The sequence below is a fragment of the Manis javanica genome, chromosome 12 (genome assembly GCF_040802235.1).
Source record: "Manis javanica isolate MJ-LG chromosome 12, MJ_LKY, whole genome shotgun sequence".
Taxonomy (NCBI): domain Eukaryota; kingdom Metazoa; phylum Chordata; class Mammalia; order Pholidota; family Manidae; genus Manis; species Manis javanica.
Window position 1 is genome coordinate 110,330,904 of NC_133167.1, and position 18,046 is coordinate 110,348,949.

General features: G+C 52.1%; 1 protein-coding gene across 8 annotated transcripts in view; it reads right to left on the reverse strand.

The window, feature by feature from the left end:
- MYOM2 (myomesin 2) overlaps positions 1-18,046 on the reverse strand; it is a 68,985-nt gene that overhangs the window by 15,514 nt on the left and 35,425 nt on the right. For all 8 annotated transcript variants that reach the window (XM_036995879.2, XM_073219232.1, XM_036995884.2 and 5 more), the window contains exons 17-31: positions 17,769-17,890; positions 16,025-16,212; positions 14,336-14,462; positions 12,849-13,027; positions 12,352-12,466; positions 11,268-11,424; positions 11,081-11,187; positions 9,149-9,193; positions 8,453-8,589; positions 4,923-5,067; positions 4,747-4,806; positions 3,466-3,533; positions 1,399-1,512; positions 973-1,060; positions 395-433 (exon numbers count right to left, since the gene is read on the reverse strand). In XM_036995879.2, coding sequence (XP_036851774.2) covers positions 395-433; positions 973-1,060; positions 1,399-1,512; positions 3,466-3,533; positions 4,747-4,806; positions 4,923-5,067; positions 8,453-8,589; positions 9,149-9,193; positions 11,081-11,187; positions 11,268-11,424; positions 12,352-12,466; positions 12,849-13,027; positions 14,336-14,462; positions 16,025-16,212; positions 17,769-17,890 — 1,691 coding nt within the window. The remainder of the gene's footprint in view (positions 1-394; positions 434-972; positions 1,061-1,398; positions 1,513-3,465; positions 3,534-4,746; positions 4,807-4,922; positions 5,068-8,452; positions 8,590-9,148; positions 9,194-11,080; positions 11,188-11,267; positions 11,425-12,351; positions 12,467-12,848; positions 13,028-14,335; positions 14,463-16,024; positions 16,213-17,768; positions 17,891-18,046) is intronic.

Consider the following 18,046-nt stretch of genomic DNA (forward strand, 5'->3'; position numbering starts at 1 on the left):
CTCCATTCTCACTGTTTCCACCACGGGAAATGGAGGGCAAGAGTTCATGTGCAAAGCTAAAGAAGGGGTTTAATACAGATGACACAAAGCCAGAGGTTTATCGTCACCATTGCTATTCGACCTTTGTAAGAGAGATGCTGACGGCAAAATGACGGGCAGGGACGTCACCCAGATGTGCCTAAGACAGAGAGTGGCCAATCAGGAAGGCCAAGCTGGTGGGCAGCGGGTGTTTTCACGGGATTGCTGACTGGTCGCCGAAGCGGTCAGGTAACTGCCCTGCCACCTAACACAGGTCCTCTGCAGCTGCCCCTCTGCTGTGGGGCCCACCCACCTCGGGGAATAGTGATTTTAGCACCCAAAGTAACTTATAAGAAATTAGAAGGCATTTACTCACCACAGACTCTACTCATTGCCAGGACCATGTCATCATACACTATAAGAGAGAAGGGAAATGTACCATTACAACATATAATTTTATCAAAATGCAGCATTTTCATGTTTAATTAAATTGGTACAGGAAATCGTGATGTTCATTTGAAAAATGGAACACTAAAACGGCAGTATTTATCCATAAAGGGCTTATGTGTGTAATAAATCCTTCTAACCTAGGCACTTCTTAAACAAGGAACAAGAACGCTTTACTCCACATAAATCCAACTACACATTTAATTGAATCACTTCATCACTGTTTCAATCATTTTAACTACATCAGCAATGGGATAGAACTTGGCTCACGGTGAGGAGCTAAAACGACATTTCACACAAACCCAAAGTAATATACGTTCTTCTAAAACATGGAACCAGCTGTGAGTGCAACCGCAGTGCCAGTCCACCTTCCCGTTTGGTGTTACCGTGTAGCGTGGACTCCGGCACCTGCGTCTGAGGGGACAGGTGAATGTGCCTCCGTAACACACCTCATCCCATGAGCCCCGTGGATTTCTTTTCCATAGAACAAAGCAGGTGTTATTTTACCTTTGCCAGCAACCTCCAGGACAGACACATCATGGCCTCGGTCGTCTTTCAGCGTCGCCTTATATTCGCCGCAGTCCTTCTTGGACAACTACAAGGGAAGCACACAACCATCTGCGTAAAACCAGAGCCGTGCCCAGGGCATTACCGGAGTGTCACAGATCGCAGGCAATGCTCATAGATCATTCTTTGCAAGCCGTGGAAGTTCAGGGTGCGATTGGGAGATGATGCAGGATGGGAAAGTCCGTTCAGATTCTAAAATCACAATTACCCACACAGCTGTGCTCTGGGCCTCTCTACCCACATAGCAGTCCTCTGTCCCTCTGTCCTCAGTGCTGCCACCACTCCAGCCTCTACTCTGCTCTCCTGCAGCCTTGCAGCAGGAGTTACCTGACACACCCGGCTTTGCTTCGCTACCGTGTGCGGTACCTTCGGTATGAGCAGCTCGCAGATCCCCCTCTCCAGGTCAGGCATCTTCTCAGTTTCATACAGAACATCATCCTTGAGCCATTTGAAAACTGTTTCCTTCTTGGTGTTTGCAACCTATGAGACAGAAACCTTAGGCTGAGTATGTGAATCGCTCAGGCTCCTAAGAAAAAAGTCCATTCAGATTCTAAAATCACAACTTTTTTTTTAAATATCAGTTTTTATTATAGACAGTATCAGACAGAGGCTCATGGAAAAGCTGTCAGTGGTAATCAAGGCAAATACATTTCTCAATCCCAGCTTCTAAAACCAAGAGGCCTTCCCAGTTGCCCACAAAGGGCAAATGGTCCCTCATTGTTCTAGCCCATGAAATTAGACAGCATAAGGATCTAATTCATATTGTGTGTATGAAGTGCCAGTAATAAAGACAAGTTGTAGGTGATGGGTTTTAAGTTTATAAATAATGTAAAATATTCTTAGAGGTCTACAGAAGTGTTTAGTGGCTGCCTTTCTGGCAGTTTGATGTTTCAAATGATATTATTATGTAAATTAAGGTAAAAACTATGTAGACCCAAGGTTCATGGAATCATAGGATTGACAGGGATACGAGCATGCAAATTAAATTGCAAAATACTCAAACCTCAAGTGATATATATTTAGTTTCTCCAATAACTGTGCTGAAAGATTTATGAATCACCTTGGTTGGGAACTTAAAATACTATCAAATATTTATAGAACGGTATATATTGCTAAGATGTTATCAGAGCATGTGGGGAAGCAGAATTCCTTCTTTTTCCCACCGCCGTTTTAAGTCTGTACTTAATACCGTATGGTCAGAAAAAGGAGGAAGCCCCCTATAAAAAGCCACATGGCATATCTGGTGTCCAGATTGCTGATTATCTGAAACAACTGATTTTTGCCAGGGCTCACATGTAAACATGTGAAGATACGTTCCTTTTTGCCCATGACAATCATTTGAGAAGATTCTGATACAGGTGCATGTTGTGAAGTGACCACAGTCAGGTGAGCCATCACCTCCGCCCCCTCATGGGAGCACCTGGCATGTGTGTGTACCTGGCGTGTGTGTGTGTGGCAGGAACACAATTTTGCTCTCTCAGCAGCTTCCGGCACACAGGGCAGCCGTGACCACAGTCACCACGCTGCATAAGCTTCCCTGGACTCGCATCTCCCGGAAGCTTGTGCCTTGACTGGTACCTCCCTGGGCCCTGCTGTCTGTTCAGGAAGCTGGGCTGCCACTCACGGCCCCGAGACACCGGGGCTGCTCCCGCCTCCAGGCGGTGTGTGTGTGCAGCTGCTATGAGCACAGGTGCACACCTGTTGGGGCCCCGCTTTCAGTCCCTGTGTTGACTCTGCTAACTTCCTAGCTGCTGCCCTGCTGTCTTCCAGCAACCAGCCTTGGAATTTGCACCCTAAAAACCCAGTCACTGCCGCCCACGGTGACGCCGCCGCTTAGCCTCCCTGCTGGTGCCTGTAGCCCTCCCAGTGCATCCTCCCAACCTCCAGGCCCCATGCCATCTGCATCGGCTCCAGCACGGCTCAGGACTCATCCCTGGTTGAAATTATGTTTACTTTTCTCCCCCTCACTAGCCCACAGGTAGCCTGGGGAAACATGCCTCTTCCCTGGGGCCCATCGCTAAGCTAACCTGTGTTCCCCAGATACAGATATTCCTGTCTAGTAGTAACTAAGGCTTTATTTTATTACTGAATTATTTAAAAAAAATCTAAGAAGCATCTTATTCCCCAGGCATACCTTATACTTCTCAGAAATCCTATGAAGAGCATGGAAATTACCAGATAAACAAATCACAGGACACTTGCTCATAACCTCCCTAGGAAGCTCTCACGTAAACCTCTTTAACCCCTGCCCGAGTCGCCCCGTGCGCCCCCACGCTGCCGTCTTTTCATGAAGAACGACACAAACACAGAAGTCCTGAACTGCACACGAGACCCCCGCAGTGCACTGCCTGCCTGCCCGTCACCGCATGGCTGACCCGCCTCCCCGGCGGGCCTGACGGGCACGGGCGCAGGCCTCCCGCTCTGACCTCTCACCTTACACATGAGCCGCACGTCACACTCCTCTGTGACGTCCCAGCGCAGGTACTCTGCAAAATGAGGGCCTGGGGGGGAAGACAGGGGAGGAAAGTTTAATAAGGAAAAAAGCAGCAGAAACACACACACTTACACACGTGTATATGTCTGTCTGTCTGTCTATCTGTGTATACTTGTATAAGTGGATGCATTTTTTAGTGGGAGAAAAAAGCAACGGCCTGGTATGAAGCCCAGATAACCCGTTTTCAGGGCTCTGAAACTCCGCGGAGACCTGTATGTCCGAGTGGGAACATTCTGCTGGCCTCTCCCTGCTGACACCTGATACCCGTTGCTCTTTAGGAAAAAGAATACGGAAACCATACTTCTTCCCCACACACGTGTCTAACTGAATAATACCCAAAGGCAAAGTGCACAAAACCTTTAAAATGGGAGAATAGAGGTAAGACCAGAAAAGACAGCCTGACCTAGCAGTTTTATAAATGCATATTTTATGTATTCAGCATCAGAAGTCAAAGATGGATTTCTATATTTTTCCATAAACGTCATTTCATTTAAAAATAAATGGAGAAGTAAATCATGTACTAATTACACATTAGCCCACCGATAGGAAAACACAGAGCAGATTTAGAAAGTATTTATTGATTTCTTTCACATAAATACATTCTATGAAGTTGGCTAAAAAAATTCATAATGTAGAAATGAGCAAAAAAAATTTTCTGACTACCAAAAAGAAAGAATATGTTGATTTTATATTTTATGACCCATATTCTCATTTTTTCCGAGGGACACAGAAATCCCATGTAAAATATATTCTTTAAATAAACCTTTGGGTTATGTTTCAGATTCTAAAATTTATCCATTTGCGTTTGTACCTAGTTAATATGCATTTTTTAAAACAACATATTTTAAGTATATGTTATTTGTACTTGAATACTTAAAACATTTGATAGTTAAAAAGTTCACACAATTTTAGGTAAAGCAACAAGTTCCTGGCATTCGGAGTCGCTTCTATGACCCTCCCTACATTTCAGAGCCCAAGGATGCCCTCAACTCACCCACCCCCATTCTCTTCTTTTTTTGTGTCAGAATCGCTGGACTCCATCAAAGCTGTAAAGGGCAAAGAACAGAAAAGTGCCCACATTGCTACAGATAAGTGGTCCAACTTCCTGATAACTTGGAATAGGCATCGAGTCATCTGGCCTTGTGCGGGAAGCACTGTGAACAGACACCCGAATCCTAAGTGTGTTCTACTCCACTGGTGGGGACTAAGTCAGTACCTACCTTGCTTTCTGAGAAACTCTTTTCTTTGAAATTCAGCCTTATCCAGGATAGCCTTGAACGCTAAATTCAATATTTAAGGAGAAAAAAGAAATGACATATGTTTGCTTCTGTCTGGCCACAAGGGTTTTCCTTGAATTTTGTTTTGTGAGCACGTGATGGCATTCGCGATCGCATACCATCGCCGATGAGCACCAGGGAAGACTGGTTTTTGGCTTTTCCGTCATTAATCTGCACCGTGTACGTGCCTTCGTTTTCAATAGTGAAACGATCCATCACCATCTCAATAAGGCCCGTTGATCTGTCGCATTTAATTCTGTGTTTCTGGGAGCAAGAAGGGGGAGAGAATTCCACAGTGAAACTCCATCTTCCAGTTTTATCTCTGACACTTGATAGTTGGATCAACCATTATATCCTAAGGGACTGTGACATGCGCAAAAAACACAGAATGGAATTTATCCACTAAGCCTCCCGGTGAAACTGAACACGGCCGTTCATTCGGGGACGGAGCCCTTGTTCTGCGTAGGAGCGACATACAGCAGAGGCTGAGCACGAACTGCAGGCCCAGAGGCCGAGCGCCTGATGCAAGATAGCTTGTCCCGGGAGGAGGGGCCGTGCGCCCTACGAACCCCGGTGGAGCTGGCACAACCACGCGCTCGCCAGCCCCGGAGATGCAGGGCCAGGGCCAACGGCTGCCACAGGTCGGCAAGGGGGCACTTCAGGCCCTCGCAGTCACAGCCCCTCCGCTCCCACTCATTCCCAAGCCCTCACCCCACGGGCACTTTAGGAACAACGGAAGCGGATCAGGCGCCAAATCAATCTGAGCTCAGCAGCAAGAAAGCCGAATTCCCACGAGGACTCCGTCAACCCTTTAAAAACCACACTCCTGTAAACCTCACCTTCAAATACGAGAAAGAATTTCTAGCTGTAGTAAAAACAGAAGGCCTGCAGGTGCAGCCAGAAAAGCAGTGTGCAGCCTGGCCCATCATGGCCACATTAGACACACTCTTCCCTCTGGAAGGCTGCTTATGTTTTCGTATTTCCAGCGCCAGCATCGCAAGGGAGTTGAGCAAAATACAAATTCCATCAGCCTCTAGCTTCACTCCCCTTGGCCTGGGGCATCGTTTCTAAGTTCTTCGGCCTGACAGTGAAGGCCTCTATCTCATGGCCGCTTCTGCTTCACCAGCCACGATTCCCAGACCACCAGAACTGCCCCCTGGCCTCCCGCCCACCCATGCCCGGGGCAGGCTGCCCTCCTGCCCATCCAGATTCTTCCTGCCTCAGGCTCAACTCTGCTGCTCTTAAGACCCCTGCTCCGCGCCCCGGCCTTGTGAATCTCTGCTCCCACCTAATTCAGACGTGCTGGCTGCGCGGCTCTGACGCCCCTCGTCTGAGCTCTTTTCCGTACCACTAACTGAAGTTTGTTCCTTCGCCTCCATGACCACCCCCAGGGAAAAGGTCACGTCTCACTCTCTGTCTGCTGTTGGTTAGCTGTGGAGACAACCGAAATGACTGGCAGAGTTTATGCCACCAGGCACTGGAAAAGAAGGTGGCTCTCCACATTCCCAGGATCAACCACCATGCTGGGGGCTCTGCTTAGTCTGATGTGGCCTTAAGGTTTTAAGTGAATGAAGCCCACCCCCACCCTCTACCCCACAAAGCCTTGACTTTTCCTCCTTCATAATGAGAAATTCCAGCATTACTTCAAACATGTAAAGCACACACTACGTACTTGTATAAGATCATTTAGATTTTTTCCTAAGTGGGAAATGGGAACAGGACATTGGTATATATAAAAAGATAGAAGTGAATGAGAAAGCATGACCTCAGGTCACTTTTTGAGAGCGAGGTCATTTTAAGAAATAGGATTGATGACAAGCATGGACGCTGTCTCCACCCCCGGAGACCCGAGTACTGGGTCATGGAGGGCGAGGAGCAGGGGCCAGTGCATGGCAGCTGCCCCGGACGGCCCCTCGCCACGCCCCTGGAGTCCCTCTGCGCGCTGAGTGTTTCCTTTTGAGCAGAGCAGGGACAGCAAATTCAAGATGACCAGACAGGTGCTCGGTCCTCACTCACATGCGCATCCGCTCACGCCCAGCACCTGCGGTAGGAAGCCGCAGGAAGCCACTCTAATTGGGCCCGAGAGGCAGGAAGGCAGCTCTCCCCAACCAGTTCCCAGCCGTGCAGCAGCCCTTTTCGGTTTCTCGGCCCTTGCACCGCAGGATCTGGGCAGGCTTTGGAAATTAATTAGGCTCATTCCCATTGCCATTATGCAGCCAGATGAAGTTCAATGATTTTATGCGGGTCACAAATACAGGCTTTTATGCGACTTCCACGAAACAGTGTCCATCCTCGGGTGGAGGTCACCTGGGGACTGCTAACTGAAGAAGCAAGATAGCACAGCCACATTCCACTAGAGGAGCCATGGGGCAGTGGCATCCGGCTTTAAAGCAGGCTCTAGACAGCAGGGAGGAAGCGTTAATCAAAAGATGTTCTGCAAATGAAGTGAAATTACACTAAATTGTGTTTCATTTCATAGCACGATCTCTGCTCAGAGAAAACTTCTCCATTTACCCTGCTCACACGGGGCGCGCCCACCACCAGTGACCACACTGTCGGTTTTTTCGCAGCCAGGAAGAAAACACATGCTTTCTACGTATTCGCCAACTCTCCCGCTTCTAGGATTCTTAGAGTATGTCATTATTCTCACGGCAAAGACTGACTGAATGAGAAAGATCATGTGAATCTTTGTCCATGTATGCTTTCTGCCCAGTCAATGTTCATCTAACCAGCTCAGCTTTGCTAAGTACCCGAGAGACGCAAAGGCTGGGCTCAGGATGAGAAGTCCAGCTCACAGGAATACCAAGTGGGCTGCCTGCAGGGCGTGAGGGATTCCTGCACCCCAGGCTGTGCGTTAGTACAGGGCTAATGCAGGAGGCATCGAGGACCACGGAGGAGAGCGGACTATACCAGGGGCACTGCACAGCAGGTACCGAGGGAAGGACAGCAGAGAGGGTACAAACAGCGGGATCTGCGAGACCCCCTGAACTCTCCACTGAACAATAACAGCCCCACCCAGTGCCCCGTGCTCCGCCTGGGTCTCCAGGTGTGCTACGATCAGACAAGAGGAAATACGTGGAGATGCAAGCCGTGTCCCACAAAGAGCACCTGTGGTGACTGTCAGATTCCCACAGTGAAAAGCAGGAGAGCAGGGTGTGTGTGTGGCACTCTGCATTTCTGACCGCTCTCCTGCTCTTTGCCCATGGGTGCCGCACCAAGAGAGCACCTGAATGGTCGGAGAAGGTGCAGAAACGCTGCCCAGGAGACACCTTCCATGGGGAGCTCTGTGGGCAACAGAGCAAAATCACACACCTTCAGGACTACTGCCAAAGGTAAACAAACTGATCCATCAGGATCCACCCCCCATGAAACCTGAACCTTTTCATAAAACCAAACTGAGCATCTCTGAAACACAGTGCGTCGTTTTTTAATTTCAACAGGTTTGGACTTAAAGGACTCCTGGTCTCTTATCTCACCCAGACCACATCTCTGAACACAGCAAGGATCAGCCAGCTCTTGTTCATCTTTTCAACCCCGGACACTCGATTCCTACAGCTCAGAAAGGATGAAAACAAACGCAAGACACCGACTCCACGTAGCTGACCCGCCTGACCCCCCAAAGCCAGCGGCTGCTCGCGCGCACACTCACCTCGCCATCCGAGACCTCCCGGTCATTAATGATAAACCGGTAGCTGGCGCTTGCTGACAATGGCTCAGCCTGGAGCCAGAAGCGCACCTGGCCCTTATCAAAGATCTCATAAGCTAATTCTGATTTCAGAGGAACCGCTATAGGAAGAAAGAAATCAAAAGTCAATAATGCACAAGTCTCTGTAAGAAAGAACAGCACGGATGCAGGAAAACATCAAGCCTACTTATTAAATGTTTTGAGAAAGTGAAACCCCAGAGTAGTAAATCAGACCATGAAAACCGAACACGGAAAATAAAGCCCTCGTCAGCCTGTGGCTGCACGTAAAGCCGCACATCAAGGGAGCCCTGGGCGGGTGCCCGGCCAGCCCAGCTCCCAGATGCATCCGGGGGCTGCCGGTGTAGATATTCCTTCTGCAGCCAGTTTTGCGATTCCAGGCTGCAGCTTCCATCTGGTGGGCATCTCACGTGGATTAGGAACAGCTATGCTAGACCCCAAACTCAAAACACCCTCTGTGCAAAGAAAACTCCCCATTACAATATAAGCTGATGTTTGTTTTGAACAAACAGGTGACGGTCCAGCAGGCTGGGAGCGTGAAATGAGGCCATTCTCCCCCAGGGCCCTTGGGGAGCCCCACACATTACGAACATGGCCCTAGCCGGCCAGCAATCGGGCTTTCAGGCTTCCAAGGTTACTTACTGGGATTTTTTATTTCGTTGCTCAGCGCCATCAAGCGTTCAAGCTCTACAATGAAAAAAAACATAATCACTGATTTTGACCTCTACATTCAGAAGTTTGTAAACAGCTGTAAAGCCAAACAAGAGCAGAGACCTGACATCACCAAGATCTAATGTGAGGATGTGAAGGAAAGCACCTACGGGACGGGCAGCCTCTGCACGCGGTCATCGCAGAGCAGTGCTCCCCGGACCTGAGACCCTCACCCCCTAAACCTCCCTGTCACTCAGCGGTCGGGGCGGGGCTGGGGTGGGCAGGTCAGCTCCCGGGATGCAGTGGGGGCCTCAGAGGCCCTGTGCTGGTCCTCTCACTCCACATGAGCTCCATGCAGAGCTGGTCTGGCCGAGACTGTGCCGGGGGGCTGTGATCTTCCTCCCGCTGCCCGGGGCTGCTCCGAGGGTTTTACCAGCGGTCAAAACCAAAAGCAAAAGACAGAGGAGCGACACATCCTGACCAGCCTCAACAGCAAGCTGAGAAGGTTCTAAGGCCCTTCTTCAGTTCTTCCCTCTTTCCTTCTCAGAATCAGAACCTACAAGTGAGACCGTGCTCAGGAAGGTACGTATGAAGTCAGACTTCTGGCCGGAGGTGAACAGGTCGGATGATGGGCTGGGCACTCCCGGCTCCACCTCACGGCAGGAATTTCTGTAAATCAGGGTAGCTGACCCTGTGGCGCCGTGCCAAGGTTTTGTCTAAGATACATTTAAAGTCCGTATACAATAAAAAATATGCTTGAAATTTCATCCTTTGCAACTATTTAAAATTAAGGTCAAGTGTCACCTGAAAAGTTTAAAATGGTGCCGAGGAGTACACGGCTTTCAGAACTCATGAGGAGAAGACTGCAGCCCCCAGGTGAGGGTCAGGAAGGGCAGCCGGAAGTGTCCGTGAGTGGCCTTGGAAGCGCCTCTTTCCGCCGCCAGCTCGCACACCGAGGACCCCGGAGAGGCCAGCGGGACCCAACACTGTCTGCTGCTGCATGGGGCCCCCCACGCTATCCCAGCCTCTGAGCCCGGCCTCCGATGCCAGAAGTTCCTAAAGCCGCCTGTCCCCCAGGCACGTGCCTCCTCCTGGCTGGGCCTCTCCAACCGGTCGCCCCAAACCACATGGCACTTCGTGAACAAAGGGGTGCATTTGCCAGGCTTACAGCGGCCAGGACCCTACATCCCAACAGCAGGCTCACACCCAGTGGCCCCCAAACCCCAATAAAGCAGCCCAGTGCCACGCGGGTCACTGCACACCATGGTGGACCCACTTTAAACCTAAGGCTGCCCCTGACGGGTGGGGGGATGAGGGTCGGACACAAGGAAAGGTGGTCCCAGGCAGCTGAGGAACTCGCCTCTTGAGACCCGCTCCCTACTCAGTGAATGCAGGCCGGGGACCCCAACACAGAGGAACCACCGCTGTCGCCCAGTCTGAAACACAGTCCTCCCCTCCCTCCTGCCTGCTGCCTTCCACTTGAAGAGAGCAAGAGGTCTGACTTCGGCAATTAAATATTATTTCACATACATAGAAAAAATATATATGTTTTCTTGCACCATCACAGTCATTAACTGCGGGAGACAAGAGAGGGGCCTTCCCTCCGGGTGTCCCTCTAGGCTTAGGGAGCATTTGCCGACACGCTGCTTCCTGCCTGCCACACGGAAATGGACGTAAAACCCGTCAGAAGCACAGGTGCAGGTTGCATAAGCAACATTCCCAGACCAGTGACTTCTGGGCGGATAAAGCACTAATCCTAGAGCTCAATTTCTTGAGTCATCTCTTTTTATACCAGGACCCCCCAACCCGGGCCTCCCCGAGCACACGCCCTTTCTCTAAGCAGCTAAGTCTTCTCTCCATTAGTGTCAATCCGTCAAAGTGCCCAAAGCCAGGAAAAGCAGGCCTGGGCCATGCAGACGTCACCTTCTGCATCCAGGACGAAGCTGGAAGACACGCCGTCCGTGTCGCTCACGGACACAGAGTAGGTGCCCACATCCTCCTTCCCCGGATTCTTGAGGACCAGCTTCGAGCTAGAAGGGGAGGGGGAGCATGTCACCGGCCAGCATCTGGGGGAGCCTCTAGGCCCGGCACCGGCCTCACCCTGACTTACTGGTCCCCCGCAGTTTCCACGCGGAACCTCCCGTCATCGGCAATGTCCTCGTAGGATTTGCACCAGGTGAAGTGAGAGGCATCCGTCATTTCCTGGCACTCGAAGCCCAGGTAGATGTTACCCTGTTCGTCCACCCCAGCGCTAACCTCCTTCGTGCCTGCGCAGCAAGGACACACATGAGCATCCCGGGAACATGCATGCTCTGGATTCTCTTTCTGGGGTGGGGGCGGTGGGGACAGGTGGCCTAGGCAGAGAGCTTGTTTTACATCAAATCATCATTTTTACCCGACGTCGATGTGGAGGAGGATCGGGACAGCCCCCCAGGGGCACAGAGAGCCTCGGGGTCTTGTCAACACATAACCAATGTTCCTTTCCTACTCCCAGTGCAGCGGCCCATGGGCCACAGAAACCCCCCACCCCACCCCACAATGGAACCCAGCTGCCCCCAGGGACCACCTAAGCACATGGCCCATCTATACCCCAGATCCTTTTCCCCATGTTTCCCTTTGGGGACAGAAGCTGGGGGCTTATTTATTTATTACTTTTGGCAAGTGGACACCTGCCCACCGCAGTCCAGCTAGCATCCACCCCAGAGGATCGGGGTGGGAGGAGACCAGCAGCCTCGCCAGAAAGCCAGGTGGCAGGACAGGCCACTCCCCAGAGCCCAGGAGACAGGTGGTGTGAGTCGTGGCCCCGGCCCTTGGTTTGGAGGAAGACACTCCTCCACGCACACTGGGGCTTCACCTCCTGCCCCTAGGACGTGCCAGTGTCCTCACCACAACAAGGCCTTCATTACTCACAACCAGGAAAGCCACCAACGGCTTCACCACTTCCTGAGCAGAGCTCAGCAGTGCCGTGGAGGCCACCATCACCCCCGGCTGCTGCCTCGCTGCCTCGCTGCCCCAGGGATGGTGCCCATCCGCGCCAGGTACTAGTGACACCCGCCTGCCCTGCGAAGTCAGCTGCTTTCAAAGCAGGACAGGGTGTCCATCCTCCCATCCACACACCACCTGGGCATGCACGCCCTCCAAATCCCAGTCGCTCTGAGTCCTGTGCTGTCTGACCATAAGCAGGCCCCTCTTACCTGGCCTGGCCTCCATGAGCACCGGCTGAGATGTGTCCGAGGGCTTCCCCACCCCGCTTGCGTTTACAGCGCGGACCCTGAAGACATAGGTGCCACCCTGGTGCAGGTCACAGACCTTGACGAGACGGAGAAAACATCACAGGGGAATAATAAATGGAAATGGCTGTATTAGCCATTGCGTGAATTAGGTAGCTGGACTGTGGGGCTTGAAGTGGAGAGACATTGCAGTAAGCATCGTGGGGAAAGCATGCAGCCTGTGAACGCACACTGACACATGCAGAGAAACCCAGACATGCCTAGACATCCCCACAGCCAGCACGGCAGCTTCCTGTAAGAGGAGGGCCTGCAGAGGTGGGGGCCTGCTCGGATGCCCCCTTCGCAGCCACAGCCGTGGTGCCCACATGCCTGGGCAGGTCCACAGGGGGCGTCAGGCTGGTCTGCCAGGGGACCAGAGCTATGTCCTCCCACAGAAAACAGAAACGAAGGAATGTGGTCACCTTTAAATAACGGTTTGCAGTCGGTGCCTCATTTATGGTGATCCATTCCCCAGAATCTTCTTCCCTGTAGTCCACAAAATACCCAGACACGGGGCTGCTGCCGGAATACATGGGGGCTTTCCACAGCATGACCAGCGACGTGTTCCTGACCTCGCAGAACGTCAGGTCATAGGCAGGACCTGAGAAGTCAAATGTGATGTGTGCACCTGCCCCCTTGCACCTGAGGGCGCACAGCCTCCCAGGGAGGGGCCCACCCCGTGGACACTGGACGGCTCCTCATTGCCTGTGGGCCGCCTCCCTGCTGGAGCACGTGGGGGCAGTGCGGCGCGTCACTGGGTGGCCTCAGCAGGAAGCACTGGGGACAGCTCAGTGACTGGACCAGTCCGGGAGCCCACGGCCTGCAGGAGTGCCTCCCAGAGAGAAAAGGTGGGCAGGAAATGGCACTTGTGTCGCCCACCCACACGCAGGGAGCCTGGCGGTCACGCAGCGCTCACTCAGAGCCTGACCGCCCCACTGACCGGCGCGCCTGGCGTGCAGCCTCGCCCCCTCCACCCTGCCTGCAGACCCGCGGCCGTTCCTCGGGCCCACGAGCTCTAAGCACCCAAGGGCAGGTGCAGGCCCGTCTCAGCCGAACTCCCTGCATCCCTCCAGAGCCACGGCACCGCTGCCTGGTGAGCCCCAGGAAGGTCTGGGACCTGTAACTGCTTCTGCTCCCTTTGGCTCTTGTAGGGGCGACAAATGATTTCATTAAATAGAAAAGGAGAGGCCACAAAAGGTGGGAAGTAGTCTGCATTTCCGGGCTCTGCGGCTTCACCTTCAGGTTTGCTGTTTGGGGTTGTATGTTTTGTTTCGTTCCCTGGATGCATTCATGCTCCCGATGGATTCAGTATGAGGGAAGGCTGAGGTCTTGAGAATTTGTGAAAACAGTTTTAAAATGTGGAAACCAAAATAGATGCAGATGCGTGACAACCCCACATTTTAGAACTAGGGGCCCCCAAGATCACCAAGCCACCTGGGGGTAGAGCTGAACCTAACATGTAATGGGGCCCCAACAGCCCGCTGTCTCGGCTGGGGGCCTGCATCTGTCCCCTGCCTGCTGGGGCCTGTCCTCCGTCCACCCCGTGGGGGACGTCAGCCTGCGCCACGTGCCCCCCCAGGTCTGGCTGCCCTGTCAGCTGTGGGAAGTGCACCCACACTGTGCAGCCCAGGAGGCATCCCTGCTACATGCTCCCCTCCTGCCTGACACTCAGCACGAGCTTCCCTACACCTGTCACCTGCTCACCTGCAGGCACACTGCCCAGGCGGCAGGGACTCGCCACTCTAACTGCAACCATGCCCAGTGCCTCGCACTGTGATATATGCCAAGTAACCAAACGCCTAGCTGTGCAGGCCAGCGGTGGCTGGGTATAGACCTCAGGCAGTGCCACGGGAAGCCACAGCTCAGGCCACCCCTTGCACCAGTACGTGGGAGGACAGAGACATCTTACCAGGCTCGGCCATGGTCCAGGCCTCACACTTGAAGAGCTGGCTGGGGTCCGAGGGCTGCCCGATTCCGGCCACGTTGGCGGCAGCAATTCTGAATTCGTATGATGAGCCTTCTGTCAAGCCGTCCACCTATTTAGAGTTTGTTCACATTAATCCACAAAACAAAGGCTGCATTCCAATCCAGCAGGAGGAGTGTTTGTGGGCACCCTGGGGATGGCACAGGGGCCTGACCTTGTTGGGGAAGCACCCATACCCCCTCCAGGCTGCAGCTACCACCTGAAACCATTGCTGCAGGGATGACGTGACAACCCCCTTTAGGCAGACAGGGAAACTGAGGCTGAGAAATGAAAGCCACAAGGAGGAGGCAGAGAAGAGACGAGGGCCCGCTGGCCAGGCCTGCCCCTCCCCTGCGAACGCCACACCATGGATGTTATGGGCCAGGCCAGCCATCGCCTGGCTGTGTGACGCCAGGCAGCTTGTCCCCCAGGTGTGGCAGCTGCATGGGGGCCCACACACCTGGTTTCCACCACACGTGCCATGGTGAGGCCTCTCACCTGACCTGCTAGCAACCTGGCAGCAGGGTTGAGGCACTAATGTGTATCCAGGGAATGTGCTGAAAATGCAGGTGCACTTGGAGTTGAGTGGCTTTATTCCCTGCGTGACGGAGTGCATGCACCTTCTCTGGGAAGGAGCTGGCATCCAGAACTAAGAGGGCGTCCTCTTGGGAGCCCTGAAACGCCTTGGGACTTGGAGACGATGTGAACGAGCAGGGAAGTGTCACAGCACACGCGAATGCTGGCCACACAGACTGCGGTGTGCGGGCAAAGAGCTCACGGACGCACCGTCACACAGCCTGCACCACACAGCCTGCACCACACAGCCTACACCACACAGCAGGGTCTGCTATCCAGACTAGACCTCAGCGACTCCCTCCAAAAACCCCTGTTTTTACCACCTGTGTGGCTTATGCAAAGTACACGTGTCCTGCCGCAGCAGCCCACGGGCTACAGAACCCTGTCCTCAGTGGCCCCTATCATGCACACCCTGGGGCAGGTCTCATCCTTGCGCTCCCGGAGGCACGAAGGCCCAGAGAGGCCAGGAGAGCCAGGCCGCTGAGGGTTTTCGCACACGGACTCGACTCCACCACAACTTCCTCACTCCAGCCCGTGTTCTGTCTACTCTCCCCGGGCATGATGGGTATTTCTGCAGGTGACTTACTCAGAGGCCAGATGTGCAGGCCTTCCTCCGGAAAACAGGCAGACAGGCCTTCTTTTGGGCTCTGCTCCGGCTCCACGCTCCACTCCAAGCGTGAGAACACCTGTCCCCAGGGGCTCACAGCTTCACAAAAAGGGGGCCTGGGTGCTTCACCACAGGGGCAGTGGCTGTCAGACCCCTACTTCCTTGGCTCTCTGCTGCCTCTTTGCCTCTCCAGAAAAACTGCTCCCTAGGATCCAGTTCTGGGATCCATGATCCAGGATGCTCCCTAAGATCTAGTTCTGGGGATCCTTGATCCCGGATGCTCCCTAGGATGCAGTTCTGGGGATCCTTGATCCCGGATGCTGTGAAATTTTCTAAATGCACTTGTTTTTGTGTCAGGCTATCTAACACACTTCAACCCTAAAGCGCTGAACGAGGGGCTCTGCCCCAAATGTGAAACCAAACCACCCAGCCAGATGGCTGCTCAGACCCACCGTCAGGACCCGCTCTTTGAAGGGTGAGGAACTGACTTCATGCCAGTTTTCGTGCTGAGCCTCACGCTTGTCTACATAATAGCCAAGGATGGCCGACCCGCCGCTGTACTTGGGCACCTTCCAGCCGAGCGTCATGGAGCGGCCGTCACAGTTCAGAAGCGTGATCCCGTAAGGGTGGGACGGGACGGCTGCAAGCAGACACAGCGAGCGGTTAGCAGGACCTTAGCTCAGGGCTCTGAGCCCGCACCCAGCCGGCAGCAGTACCGTGCAGAGGCACGGTGAGGGGCTCAGCCTGAGTCCCCATCCCCGCTCCCCTTTCCCATCACCTCTCACCGTCTTGCGTGGTCTTAGCTTTCCTTTTAAAGAGTTAAGTGGAAAAAATCCTCTCTCATTTCTGTTTACTGCTACCTCTAATACGCCTTCCAATAATACACACATACATCTCCCAGTATGTCGATAACACAAGCAGGATGAATTACCTGAATCTGGCTGGGACATCAAAGTAACGGATTCTCCCGCCTCATCTAAGGACAACCTTCAGGAGGAAGGGTCCCACCCAACCGCACCACCACCACCAGGGATGTGAGCGGCACTCAGGCCCGCGTCTCTGCCTCCTGCGTGGCCACAGAACCTTCACACTGCCAGCGAGCGTCAATCCCTACACGCCTCTGAGATCATATTCGGAAATGCACCACCCCTTCCAAACACTGAGAAGAACGCCTCTGCTTTTCAGTGACCTGCACCCAGCCATCCTCTGTCACCTGAGATCCAGGGAGCTGAGGACGAACTACTCTTATTGAAGAATAAAAATGCGAATGACTGCTGTCCATTTAGTAGGAATGGTTTGAACAGGCAGATGGTGCCTGACACTCTTTCCTGGCAAAAATCTCATAGATTAGAATAATGACCTTAAAACCAAAGATTTCTTTTTTTTGCTATATTACCCACATAAGTATTATCAGATTTGACATTCCCTGGAAATTCCAGTAACATGATTCTACTTGTTGTTAGGAAGAGAAATCTTAATTCCTGAAATATTTTAAAATCTAGTTGAAGATAAAAATAGAGAGCAAAACCTTTCTCTCAAAACTAAAAAGATAATACTATGCTTCAAGATGTGTAGTATGTGACATCCATGTTTCAGACTGACCCTGAAGATGTGTAAGCCTCGTGGTAACACAGCAATGATGACACACCACAGAGCTGTAGAGACCAAACTTTCCAGGGCCCATCACTGAAATTTAGGACCGAATTATTAAGTCTGATCAAAATAATAATTTTTCAAGATCACTATTTATGGACAAAGCCACAGAGTTACGTAGAATTTGACATTTGAAATTCTCTGGAATGACCTATTAAAGTTCATTGAACTGAGAACAGCTAAAAAGGCCATTGATGTTTTTCTGTTCTAGCATATATTTTGAAAAGAGAAATTCAGACCCTATAGCACAGAGTTTAGTGTGGGTACATGCGCCTGGAAACTAACGTGAACTCTAATGATATTGTCTATTTCCAATTTGCATCTCATTAGCATAGTGTCATTCCTCTCTCACACTGGCATTTGCAAGACGAGAAGCCAACCAATGAGAGGTCTCCCCAGAATTGCATGTTCTCTGTCCAACAATTTACATTCACTTTTTTCCTCCACTAATATTCCAAATGGCATCATAAATGTTTATTCATGCAGAAATTAAAAGGTACTGGAGAACCGGAAATTGGAGCAGAATGGCCCTGAATCACTTACTGAGGGCGGCCTGGACTTTTATGATGTCAGACTCCTGCGAATTTTCACTCGTCCCCACGGGGTTAACAGCTTTAACTCGGAAGACGTACTGCTCGCCGGTCGTTAAGCCGTGCACGACAAACCTGAGAAATAAAGAACTGGGGCCTGACCACGAGGCTCGGTCCTCTTTTTCTCCGACAGCAGAAGTGAAAATCATTTGGAACAGGCTGAAAGGTTTTTCTCTAGGACCAAAAGGAAGTCCACCCCTCTGAGTGCCTTCTAAGTGCCTAACACACATC